Below are 12,157 nucleotides of genomic sequence, written 5' to 3' on the forward strand. Positions count from 1 at the left end.
TTTAATTAGTTTGAGCAAAAGTTTTGAAATCAGCAAAGTCCGCGCGCAAGCGCAGTTGAAATGGCAAATTTGTGATTACCGGGATTTAACATCGAGTCTAACCGGTTGCTAGCGGTTGAGGTCGTCGAACGTAAGCAAACTGGTAATGTCTGTAAAGTAAGACAAAACAACGTTAGAAGAAGCACAAATTTGTAAAACGTTGTTTCTAACGTTGTTTTGTCTTACTTTACTGTTCAGCACAAAGGTATTTATTTATCTTGGTAATGTCTGGTTCATCACCGATTAACCACGGCCTGGTTAGCACACGACTGGTTCATCTATACGAACACACCCTATGATGAATTAACTGTGCCTGTAATGTTTATGATCCAAATCAAGTCTTGTTTGTGTTTAAAAGGATTTAATTTTCAAACTTCAAGAATTTCTGCTACGTTTGAGCGAACGTTTAAAAGCATATGAGAAAAAACGTATCAAAATTAGTGGAAAAGAAGAATAGTTTAAATACCTAATGAGCAGTAATGGTCAAAACCATCGGGTAAATAATTTTCCTTTGTGCGTTAATCTTCTGCATTTTTGATTCATTTCAATAAATGCATACAAATCACATTTTGAGTTTAAATCTTCAACGTAATTTTATAAATTTAAAATAATGAGAAAGAAAAATGTATTTCCTAGTGAGACAAACAATGTTACGTTCAAAAAGAGACAAACGTTTATTTGTCTTGGATTTGAATGCTCTCTCTTTCTTTGCGTGGACTTGGTTCTTTTAATCTTCCTTTACGGCCCTACAGGTTTCAGTATTGCAGTTTTGTTTCCTTTATTAACTGTAGCTTTCAAATTTGGTCTTTTTTGTTTCCAGGTGCCTGAGGCACACGATGCAGTTGATGATGGTCCTGAGGAAGATGATGACTTTGGCGAATTTGAAGGATTTGAAGTAGTAGTTTTCATTTCCTCTAAACTCTAACCTTAAATTTTTCTCATGAATAAGTGTTTATTTACCGTATTAATTGATACTGCCTTTGAAATCTTTTGATGTTCTACTTGGATTTGTTTAGTTTCTGTTTTTAATAATTTTGGGAAGTAATTTTGCGACACATATTTTCTTACTTGAAAACACTGCGGATGTGATTCTAAAAGTAAAATTCTCCTTCTTCTGGGACAGGAAGAATTCTAAAATTCTTCCTGTCAGTAAGTGAACTGTTACAGATGGCAAAGTGGCGATTTACAGGTTTGAGTGCCCATCACAATGTATTTTTGGGGGCCTCTTTGTCAATCAAAGAACTATCAAGCATTTATAATTTGTATTTTAGAATCCCCATGGAGGCCCCTCAGAATTATGACATGGTAAATCTGTCCCTGCAGAATGGTATAATATACTCTAAAAGTTCAAAGTGCTGTATAACCTCAAATCCAAAACTCTTTTTACTGAAGCCGAATGCTTCAAAATGTAATTGTTTTTAAAAAAATTTTTTATTTTATAAAGCAAGTATTATCATTTCAAGGGCACTGAATGAGGGTTGTTTCTAAGGCACCTAATTATATTGGTGCAATTCTATCATGTTTTTGTCATATTATTAAAGATAGTGACACCGAGTTTAAAAATCTGTCGCGCTCTTCAAATAGAAAATGAAAGCAGAGGTTAGAAACACTAAATTTTCAAAATATGTTTTAATTAATATTTGCTTCAGATATTTTTGAACTTGAAATACTGTGGATAAAAACAAAAGATTTTTTTTTGTCTGGTATTTTTTAGAGCAAAATCGGTACTCGGTTCTCGGCCAAAGTAGCACTTTGGCCAAGTACCGAGTATTCGGCCTTTCACTACTCGGCCGAGTTACCAAGTACCAATCATGTTTTAAGAAGAACCACCAACACACATGTGATGAATTTTGAACTTATTGGAATAGTAGTATCTAGACCTCCTTGTCTATATAATAGTTTTTAAAACTAAATTCCTGTTGACATTTAACTACGCATTATTTAAAAATTTTTGTTTATGTAAAAAATTTTACAAAAAAATTATTTTTTAAATTAAAAATAAATAAATAAAAGGTATGATTAATCACGTTGGAATTAAAACAAATCATACCAATCTATTATAGTTCTAGTCTGCCAAACATAAATAATTTTTAAAAGTAAATAAAACAAATGTGCAGGAACACTGCTGACATGTGTTTCTGCGTTACAAGGAACGTCTTTTTCGGTGCATAAAATGTGAGCTAAAGAATGTAAAGACATTCAAAAAAAAATCCAACTTTTGTCGGATGGCTTTAAATCTATGAGCTCACATTTTGTGCTTTGAAAAAGGAATTCCTTGTAACGCCAAAACATGTGTCTGCCGTGTTCCTAACCAAAAAGTAAACATTTTAAATCCCCCGATTGCAGAAAAAGCTTCAAAAAAAAAAAAAAATTAACTCTAATTTGAATTCCGAAACTTTGAATTCAAATTATGTTTTTCGCAATCACAAGTTGCGACAAGACTCGACTGGTTAGAGTTATTGTTTCTAGAAATGACTCCCCCGCCGAAGCATGTCCCTCCTCCTGGGTGCTTACGTGTATATAGTTGTGTGCGTGTGTGTGTAGGCTTACGTGTGTGCACATAGGTGTGTGTATGTGTGTAAAGGCGTGCGTGCGTAGGCGACTGTGTATGCGCATGCGTGTGTAGGACATGGACGCCACTGCCCAGCAAAAGTGGATTCCGGGGGACAGTGCTCAGGACCAGCCGCGCCGCCGCCGGTGGACGGTGGTGCTGCAGGCCTGGTCCAAGCTGAAAAACTAACCGGAACATCAAGGACTGTCAAGTGAGAACAATAAGCAATCGTGATTGCTCAAAAAATGGCAACAGATCTTTCACATTTAATGATTATATTAACACTACAAATTTTAATGAAAGCATTGTTACTGAAAGTTGAGATAAAGCACTGAATAATTATTTAAATAGAGGAAAGCCTTCGAAAAATAGGGATTTTATGCCAAAATCTAAGCGTCATAATTAATAGTTTTTAATATCTCCGCTAATTATTATTGGAGGATTATGTTAAATAGCCAAACATGAATACAGGAAGATTACAAATCCATCAATACCTGGCTCGATGGTCAGTTCACTGTCGATTGGGAGAAGAAGCTTGGACATAGATACATAGGTACATACATATACATAGATACATACGCTCAGTTTTTAATTATATAAGACTAGCTGCATCGCCCGGCTTTGCACTGTCTGCCTCAAAAATTAAAGTTATGTCAAGTGACGCGTGTGCAACAATCAGGCTTAACCAAATAAGAAAAATCAGCAAAATTTTGCAGCAGATTGCAGAAAAATAACCGAAAAGGAAACATTTTAAATCCACCGATTACAAAAAAAGCCTCGAAACAAAATACAGAATTTTATTCCTTCACATTCGAAAAAAAAAAAAAGGCAAGAGATCTTTCATCTCAGTGATTTTCTTCACTTTACAAATTTTAATAAAAGCATTGTTACGGAAAGTTGAGATGAAGCACTGAATAATAATTTGAATTGAGGAAAGCCTTCGAAAAATAGTTATTTTATGTCCAAATCTAAGCGTCATAATTAATATTTTTTAATTGATATCTCCACTAATTATTATCGGAGGATTATGTTAAATAGCCAAACATAAAGATTTGAAGATTACGAATCAATCGATACCTGGTTCGATGGTCAGTTCACTGTCGTTTGGGAGAAGTTACTTGGACATACCTAGTTACATTGGTACATACGCTCAGTTTTTAATTATGTAAGATTTTTAGCTTATAATAATATCATGCATCAGAAATTAAAATTTATGCAAAAGGCTAACTTAAAAGTTTAACATCTTCCCATTGAATTTTTCTTTCTTTTTTTTTAAAATTTACCTTTGCAGATTTTTTAGACATTGTTGCAAAAACATCTCAAAACTTGGAAACAAGGGATCTTTTATAGCATGTTTGCAATTTCAGTAATGAAAAATGCTGTGCAGTGACCAACTGGTCACCTCAAAATAATACAAAAATTACTGGATATAATGTTTTGCATTACCTCTAATAATTTGGGGTGGAGAGAGTTGGGAGTTCCAGGAAAGATATCATAGGCACAAAGAGCATGTCTTTAATACGAGACACACTTGAAGCATGGTTAAGAATCGAATTTAATGGCCACAAAATAGCAAACAAGGTTTTCAGTAAGGCTATAAACTTACAGCGGCAAGTATCCATTAAAGCCAGTCACTCTAGGCGTAAAATTTTGCTAGAATAATATTATATTGTTCAAAATGTACAAATTCTCATTTTTTCTGTTTTGATCACTGGAGTAAATGCTTTTTAATATTAATGTTGTATAAAATCTAATAAATTTGCTTTAAAAAATATTCAAAAGTAACTCTCCAAGACTTATTTTGTTGCATTTAACAAAATATATTAATATCCCTAGTGAAATATCCCCACTACATACTCGCCAACTCTACTGTTTTTAATGGGGATTCGCGTTCTCCCATCCCCCGATTTCCCGTTTTTTACGATTTTCTCCTGTTTTTGCAGTCAATCATCAAAAAGTTTCACTTTCTTCTCAATAGATGGTGCCCTTTTCTAGTCTACCGATGTCAGGGAATAAGAATTTTTCCAATTAATAACTCATTCAGTGAAAATTAGTTTTTTGGAAGCTTTTCACTTTGCATGTTCAATGAAGCACATGCTTTGCTGAAAATTGCAGCCGATTTCAATACTTTTGCATCTCTAATCCCAGGAATAACAGTAAGATATCATACTGTTGCTCTGAGGCGAAGATATATATATATAGAGAGAGAGAGAGATATGTATGTGTGTTTGGCTACCAAAAATTTGAAGAGGCTACCAAAGTTTTTGGTATTAGTAGCCACTGACTACCAAAGAAAAATAGCAGTCTACACTTATACAGAGACATAGTGAGAAAGCCCTCCAGACTAAAAACAGGGGTGCAATAATGAGTGGTCTCAGGACAGGGTTCGTGATTTTTTTTTTTAAATAAAAAAAGTCGGATTTTTTTTATTTAAATCGTAGTTTTTTTTTTATTTAAATTGACTTTTTTTGATTTTGTAAAAATGTTCAAAAATTTGTAGATATTGATTATTTTACATTTATAAACATAATATATTTCATACAATAGATGCATCCATTCAACTTACTTTTAAAATTAAGATAAGTTCTCTAACTATTCAATAATATTTTTAGATTTATAAATATGTTATAATGTTTAGATAAACTGTGATTTTGTTTTATGCTTTGCTTAAAGATAAGGTTTCCATTATGTACGTTTTTAGTGTAAAACAATATGTTGAGCAATTGCTTTTCTAAACTATATTAGTCATGGTGTAAAAGAAAAACTCCAAATTCCTATTTTGTTCTAAACTGTAATTTTAGAGTAAAAGCAATAGAGTGAAAATCTGTTACACACACAAAAAGAAGGATCTTTGTAGTTTTGCCTGTTGAAATTAAGAGAGTATAATGCAGCATAGTTAAATTTAGTGCAATACATTCTAAAAATGCAAAATTAATTTATAAAAGTAAAATCAACTGATTTTAATTAATGATTTTGTTAAAAAATCACTTAATTCAAATCAATTGTTTTAAATCGATGATTTTTTTCTTCAAATCACTAGATTAAATTGTGATTTCAATCATGATTAAATCAACAAACCCTGTGTCTGGAGAATACTGGTGAGAATGTCCCACAAATTTTACTATTTGGCAAAATTAGAATGATAATTACGAAAATTTAGATAACATTGAAATATTAGAATTATTATTTCCTCTTTATTGATTCCTACTGTCTGTTCTCATCAGATGTAGGTTTCTACATCTGATGAGAATAGAACAGTTTTCTCATCAGATGTAGGTTTCTAGAGGGTGCATAGGGGTGCGTTTCGCCGTGTTGCTTCCCGGGCTGCTGAAGGTAAACCCTGGGGGAGACTGTGCAATGAGTCCCACTGTATCCCAAATTCTCCTCGAGCTGCTGCTGTGGCTGCTTTTAGACTTTTAACAGGACACGAGTGTCTCAATGCCTACTTGTTCCGCTTTCAACTGAAGGATTCCCCGACCTGCACTCTATGCAACTCTGGACAAGTCATGGACGCTACTCATCTGGACGACTGCTCTGCACTAACCAATTTTAATTGTGTTGTCGAGAAATATTGGAGAACCCGTGGTTTTATGGCCTAATGGTCAATGTACCTATCATTTGTGAAATAAAAATAAATAAGATGTAGGTTTCTATGCATGCACCATATCCCCCCCCCCTTCCCATCATTCTGTAAGATTCAGAGTTTCATTCAATAAATTGAGAATTTTCTGCTTCCCAAAAATTTTGGGTCAGGGTTCTCCTGGCCAAAAATAGCCATATGCTTAATAATGTCAATTGGATCAGCAAGATTTTGAATTTATTTTTATCAGGGTTGTTTGGTTTAAACCACGCGGGTTTAAACCATGGTTTTAACCATGGTTTAAACCAATTGGTTTTTTTTAAACCAAGCGGTTTTTTTTTAAAAAATGTTTTAAAAAAAAATCCATTTTACAGGTTTACATTGATTTCCCCACACATATTGAAAAATGTAAAATTCCATTTATGCTAAGTTCCTAGCTAAGTTGCAGAGATAAATACTAAAATTGCAAAGTTGCTTCTTCAAAATGTATTACAAGCTTTAGTCGAAAAAAAATATTATTATATTTTTTATTTCATATATGTGCCATAAAGCAGATTTCAGTCAACTTCCATCATTATGCTTAATTTGCATGATTAGTTAAGATTTACTAAGGATTGAATCTTTTATTGTAAATGCAATCCATTATATTGCTCACTCCTGTTGCAGGGGTGTGACATTTTTGCCCATTTATTTGCACTTTCTTGGAATTTTAACTTTGACTTGTAAGGTAATCAATAGGGCTCGACCGATGGCATTTTTTGGCCGATGGGCCGATGCCGATTGTTGGCCGATTGTTCAAGGATGGCCGATGGCCGATAGTTTTCCTCCAAATGGCCGATTGCCGATGGCCGATGGCAAAAAAAAAAAAAAAAAAAATAAGTAAATAAAACAGAAATAAATTGATAAAATTATCAGGGATTTAAAGGATCTTTGATTCATTTCACTTTACTTCCTTTCTACGAATAAGTAATTGTAATCACAAAAAAAAAAATCAGATTTTGACCTAAATTTCTATTTTACGATCACCCAATTTAAACTTCACAAGATTTTTCGGCACATTTGTACATGCATATGTACCTAAGAACATATAAATGATCGAAATATCCATTTTGAACGTCTCCTCAGTTAATTATTGCAAATTCTCTTGTGATCTCTTCATGCGCGCAAACTTGCGTCATTTAAAAACCTTATAAAATACAGGGTTCGTACGGGTCATGGAAATCCTGGAAAGTCATGGAAAAAGAATAAGCAAATTTCAGACCTGGAAAAGTCATGGAAAATTGAAATTTTCATTCAAAGTCATGAAAATTTATTTAAAGTCATGGAAAAATATCCTGGGCAAAAAGAAAGTAACAGTAGATAAAACAGCATTAGAAATCTTGAGTAATTCAACAGTATTGCACATAAAAGCTATTAAAGCTGAAAATTTAAACGATTCCAAAAATAAATCTTGAGTTTTTTAAATCTCATTGCATCCACTTCTATAGCAGCCGCACATCTTTTTTTTTTTTTTTGTTTTCACAATGAGATTTTACTGTTTGGACATCACTCATTTTGAATTTACCATTATTTTCAACACTTCATATATTTTATGTTCTGTACTAACGATCTTGCATGGTCTTGATTTTGCCGCGCCCACTCAAAAAACACAAGCCAATTGCATCCAAGTTCCTTTCCATCACTCGTAAAAACTTTATTATTAAATTTTTCTTGTTTATCTCAATTTGTCGAAGGTTTTAGAAAATTACGATCTTAATTCAGGCGACAGAAAACAGAAATAGGGGACCTGAACACTCTAAAAAAGAGTAGTGCCCAACAAGCAACCCGTAAAACTAATTCATGTGTCCCCCTGCTATGTTCAATGTCGGGAATCAAACACTATGTTCTGGAAATTCTGAATCTCTTAATTTATATGCATTTGAAAATGTGCAAATTAGTAAACAAGTACAAGAATCAGAAGATCTATTCACTACTAAATGTTTTTTTTTAAATATAAATATCTGGTTTAGAAACATAAATTTACTAAAGAATGTGACTTTATACTTTAAAGCACCAAAATACTGTCAAGTTATGTAGATAATTAAATACACTCTTAACACTAAAAGGCAACTTTTGAAGCTAATTTATTGAAACTTAGTAATGACTCATTCAACCTTTTTCCCATTTATTATCATTCTGCCCGTTAATTAAAAAAAAAAACAATATTAGACATTCAAGCATCGTTACATTCCATTCACTGACTTTTTGCTTTACCTAAATTTATAAGATGAAGACAAATAAGAATAGTTTAATTTTTTAGGTGTACACTCACACATATTTTTTCAATCATAAGTAAGTGCTTCGATGAGGTAGTGGCATTCAGGTAGCAGTTTTGCTAATTCTCATTTCCAAAAAAAAAAAGGCGAGTTAATAAATAGTACTATTAACTTCATGTAACAAGGTCATGAAAATTTTTATGAAGTCATGAAAAAGTCTTGGAAAAGTCATGGAATTTTTTCATCCAAATAGAGTATGAACCCTGGAAATAGTAAGTTGAAAACTCATACGTACATAGTATGATCTAAAAGTTCGAGCACAAGTTGTATAAAACCTTACCCTGAATAGTTCACATTACCGAAGCACATCTATCTACAAAATAGTCACCTCGAACGACTATGCACTTCTGCCAACGTTCGTATAGCTTTTAGAAGCACTCCTGAAAGACATTTTTCGCAACCTCCTGTAAGGCCTCTTGTGCTGCTGCTTTAACTTCATCGTGGGGAAGAAGGCGACTTTCATGTTGAGGATGCACGGTTCGATTGGTCAATACTCTGATATGACAAACAAATAACATAACGTTTCGTCGGACTTAGCTCTGTTTGACTTTTACCTGTTCCCAGCAAAAAAAAAAAAACATTTGCATGGACGCCGCTTTCTTCCGTCAGAAGAAGATAAAGCTGCATTATAGAAGGCTCATCGAAAAATGGCTTCCAGGAGTGTTTCCAAAAGTTATATGAACACTGGCAGAAGTACATAGTCCCTCAAGGTAACCATTTGAAGGTGGATGTGCTTCGGTAATGTGAACTATTCTGGGTAAGGTTTTATGCAGCTTGTCCCCGAGCTTTTGGATCGTACTACGTACAATCTTTATAGGGTGTAGCTATGCTTCTCCTTTTTTTTGACTGCTGTATGATGAAAGAGAAAGAACAACAGCCAAAAAAAAAAAAAGAAAAGAAAAGAAAGGAAGGAAATAAAACAAAAAGATTGTTTAATAACCAATTGATTTGTTTGTTTGTTTTTTAATTGAATATTTACTAAGATTTCAGTAATATCGTACTAATGTATGGATTTAGGTACATTAAACATAGTTAAAAAACATTAAATTATGTTGATTAATCATTAAAAAAAATAAGAATAAAACTATGAAACCGTCAACAAATTACGCAATTAAACTGGAAAGACTGCACGTAGACATTTTTTACTCATAAAATAAAACAAAAAATGTAACAGATAAATTACAATATTAAATCATAATGGAAATATTTTTATACTTATTTAAAATTTATGAATAGAAAAGTTTGCATTTTTCATAAAAGCTATAACAGTGACATAAATTTTGCTGAAAAAAATAGCCATGAAGAGAGCGATGTTTTTAAAACGCAGCTACAATAAACAAACTCAATATTTACACCAAGTTAATAACTGAATACATATACTACCTAATCTGATGTTTGCACACATAATATTGAACAATTTGATTGTTTAAACTTTTATGAAGCTTTACAAATAAGTGCAACTTAAACTTTTCAATTTAACAATAATTTTCTGAAATTTAAAAAATTGCATAATAGAAAATCCTTGAAACTTTTCTATAAATGAGCTAATGTGTGCATCACATGACTTCCTTTTACTCCAATTTAATGTCATTTCCCCATTATTCGCTATTTTAATGTGATTCAATATTTATTCTCTAAATATCACCAACAATGGCCAAATTGAAACCAAAAAAAAAAAAAAAAAAAACTCCGCCAAATTTGGGGGGGGGGGGGGGGGGGTCACTCTCTGATTTTGGAGTAATTCACACTTCGGCCCCAACCTTGACTTAAATTTTTTAGTAAAGAACCGCTAAAACCAACGCCTTGGAAGAGTTTCTGAATCTATTTCAGCACTTCCGAAGACAAAATTCAAAAGTCCCTTCGATTTCCGAATAATGTCACCATTCAAAACGTCTTTAATCAATTTCTTACATTAATGCTCTAAATTCTTTCTAAACAATAAATAAAGTTTGAAAGAAAAATCTCTAATTTTATGAATGGTGTTACTTTTAAACGACTCAGAAGTACAACTAGAGTTTAATTTCAGAAATTGAGGGAGTAGGAGGAGGAGCACGCAAGTGTTCTCGGAAATTCAAAAAATACTCGTAAAAAATAGAGTTCAAAATAATCATAAACATTGAGCGGAAAAACCCTTTCAAAACTTGCACCCGAGTTTGTTTTGACGTGCAGTGGCGGATTTAAAATATAGCAAATGTTGCAATTGCGCGAGAGGCCCCATAACCATAGGGGCACCGTAGGAGTTACAAAACTGCTTATGATAAATGTTTTACAACTTGTGTGATAGAGAAATAGGGCCCCATAATGTATTTCGACGGGCCTCAAACTTATAACTCCGCCGAAGCGATACAGAAAAGACTGCATTACGGTGATTTATATTACAAATATCGAAAAATTAAAAATTACCGTCGGCTCAACGGGAATCTAAAAAAATGAAACAAAACCGGTTTTGCCACCTCATATTTGTTTCCATAGTCTCCAATTCGGCAATATACCACCAAATGATCGTCAGTCTGAGACGCTATATTAGTTTAGCCACAAAAAATGAGTAAAGAGGCTTTTCAGAATACCCGATCGAAAACAAAAAGGAAAGTGCACAACTGGAACGTACGCGCAACCCACATGTGAAAATTTATCCTTCTACAGCTTAGCATTTGTGAGTTATGACTTATGAGATATACATACGTACATCCAGCTGCAAGAAACAAAGCAATAATTAACTTGTTTGGTACCTGAACGCAGTATTAAAAACTCTTTCAAACGAGACTAAAATAGAAATTCATACTGAAATTTAAGTAACCAATTTTATATGAAAAAAATAACTCCCTTTACTTCGTAATAAAAAAGTAAAACATCAAAGGTCCTTTTTTTCCGAAAACATCGGCCAATTCCATCGGCTTTCGACGTTTTTTAAGGCCGATGGGCCGATGTTTCCTGCAAGTTAGCATCGGCCGCCGATGCCGATGGCTAAATTGTTGAACCATCGGCCAGGCCGATGCATCGGTCGAGTCCTAGTAATCAACAGTCTTAACTTAATTGTTTGCACCTAAAAATTAAGATTTGTTCTGCAGGTGAACACAAATAATATTTTTTGAATCAAATTTAAAAAAAAAAAGTTTATACTTCATATTATGATACATAATAGTTCCTTATATTATAATGTAGGAAGATTAAAAGACAAATTTTTAAATTCCCAGAACAAAATGCAAATGTATGTGTAAAAATTGATTCAGAAATATATAAATCATCACATATAAACTACACTCTCCATTGGTGTTTTTTTTTTTGGATTCTGTGTGCTCAAAAGATTTTGATTGGCTATATACCTATGCTGCTTTATGACTATTGGGTGCAGATAATTCTTAGTTTTTTCCCCCCTTTTGTTCATTGGAATTGGGATTTTGGTATTTGCTTTGCCTTAGCGAACCTGTGCAGTTTACAAAAGTTACTTACTCATATTGTTTTAAAAAGAATGTCTAATTCTGGTAGAAAAAAAGACCTAATCTGGCTTTCATTTGATGAAACCAAAAATGAAGCCAGTATTTCGTATCATATTAGGGTCTATATATACATGCATACTAATATGTTAATCAAGTCAAACATTTCAATCATTATTTCCCCGCAGAAAGCTATTTTAATTATTTAATTTAGTTACAAGATTTTGTTCTTATCTCT

At 33.0% G+C, this 12,157-nt stretch overlaps 1 protein-coding gene across 2 annotated transcripts in view; it reads left to right on the plus strand.

The window, feature by feature from the left end:
- The first annotated feature begins 367 nt into the window (after window positions 1-367).
- Window positions 368-12,157, plus strand: part of LOC129220503 (coiled-coil domain-containing protein 91-like) — a 42,451-nt gene continuing 30,661 nt past the window's right edge. The window contains exons 1-2 of one of the 2 annotated variants that reach the window (XM_054854930.1): window positions 368-535; window positions 860-937. In XM_054854930.1, the coding sequence (XP_054710905.1) occupies window positions 509-535; window positions 860-937 (105 nt within the window). In that variant the 5' untranslated portion in view covers window positions 368-508. The remainder of the gene's footprint in view (window positions 536-859; window positions 938-12,157) is intronic. The other variant, XM_054854931.1, reaches the window with a different exon arrangement.

The sequence above is a fragment of the Uloborus diversus genome, chromosome 4, assembly GCF_026930045.1.
Source record: "Uloborus diversus isolate 005 chromosome 4, Udiv.v.3.1, whole genome shotgun sequence".
Taxonomy (NCBI): domain Eukaryota; kingdom Metazoa; phylum Arthropoda; class Arachnida; order Araneae; family Uloboridae; genus Uloborus; species Uloborus diversus.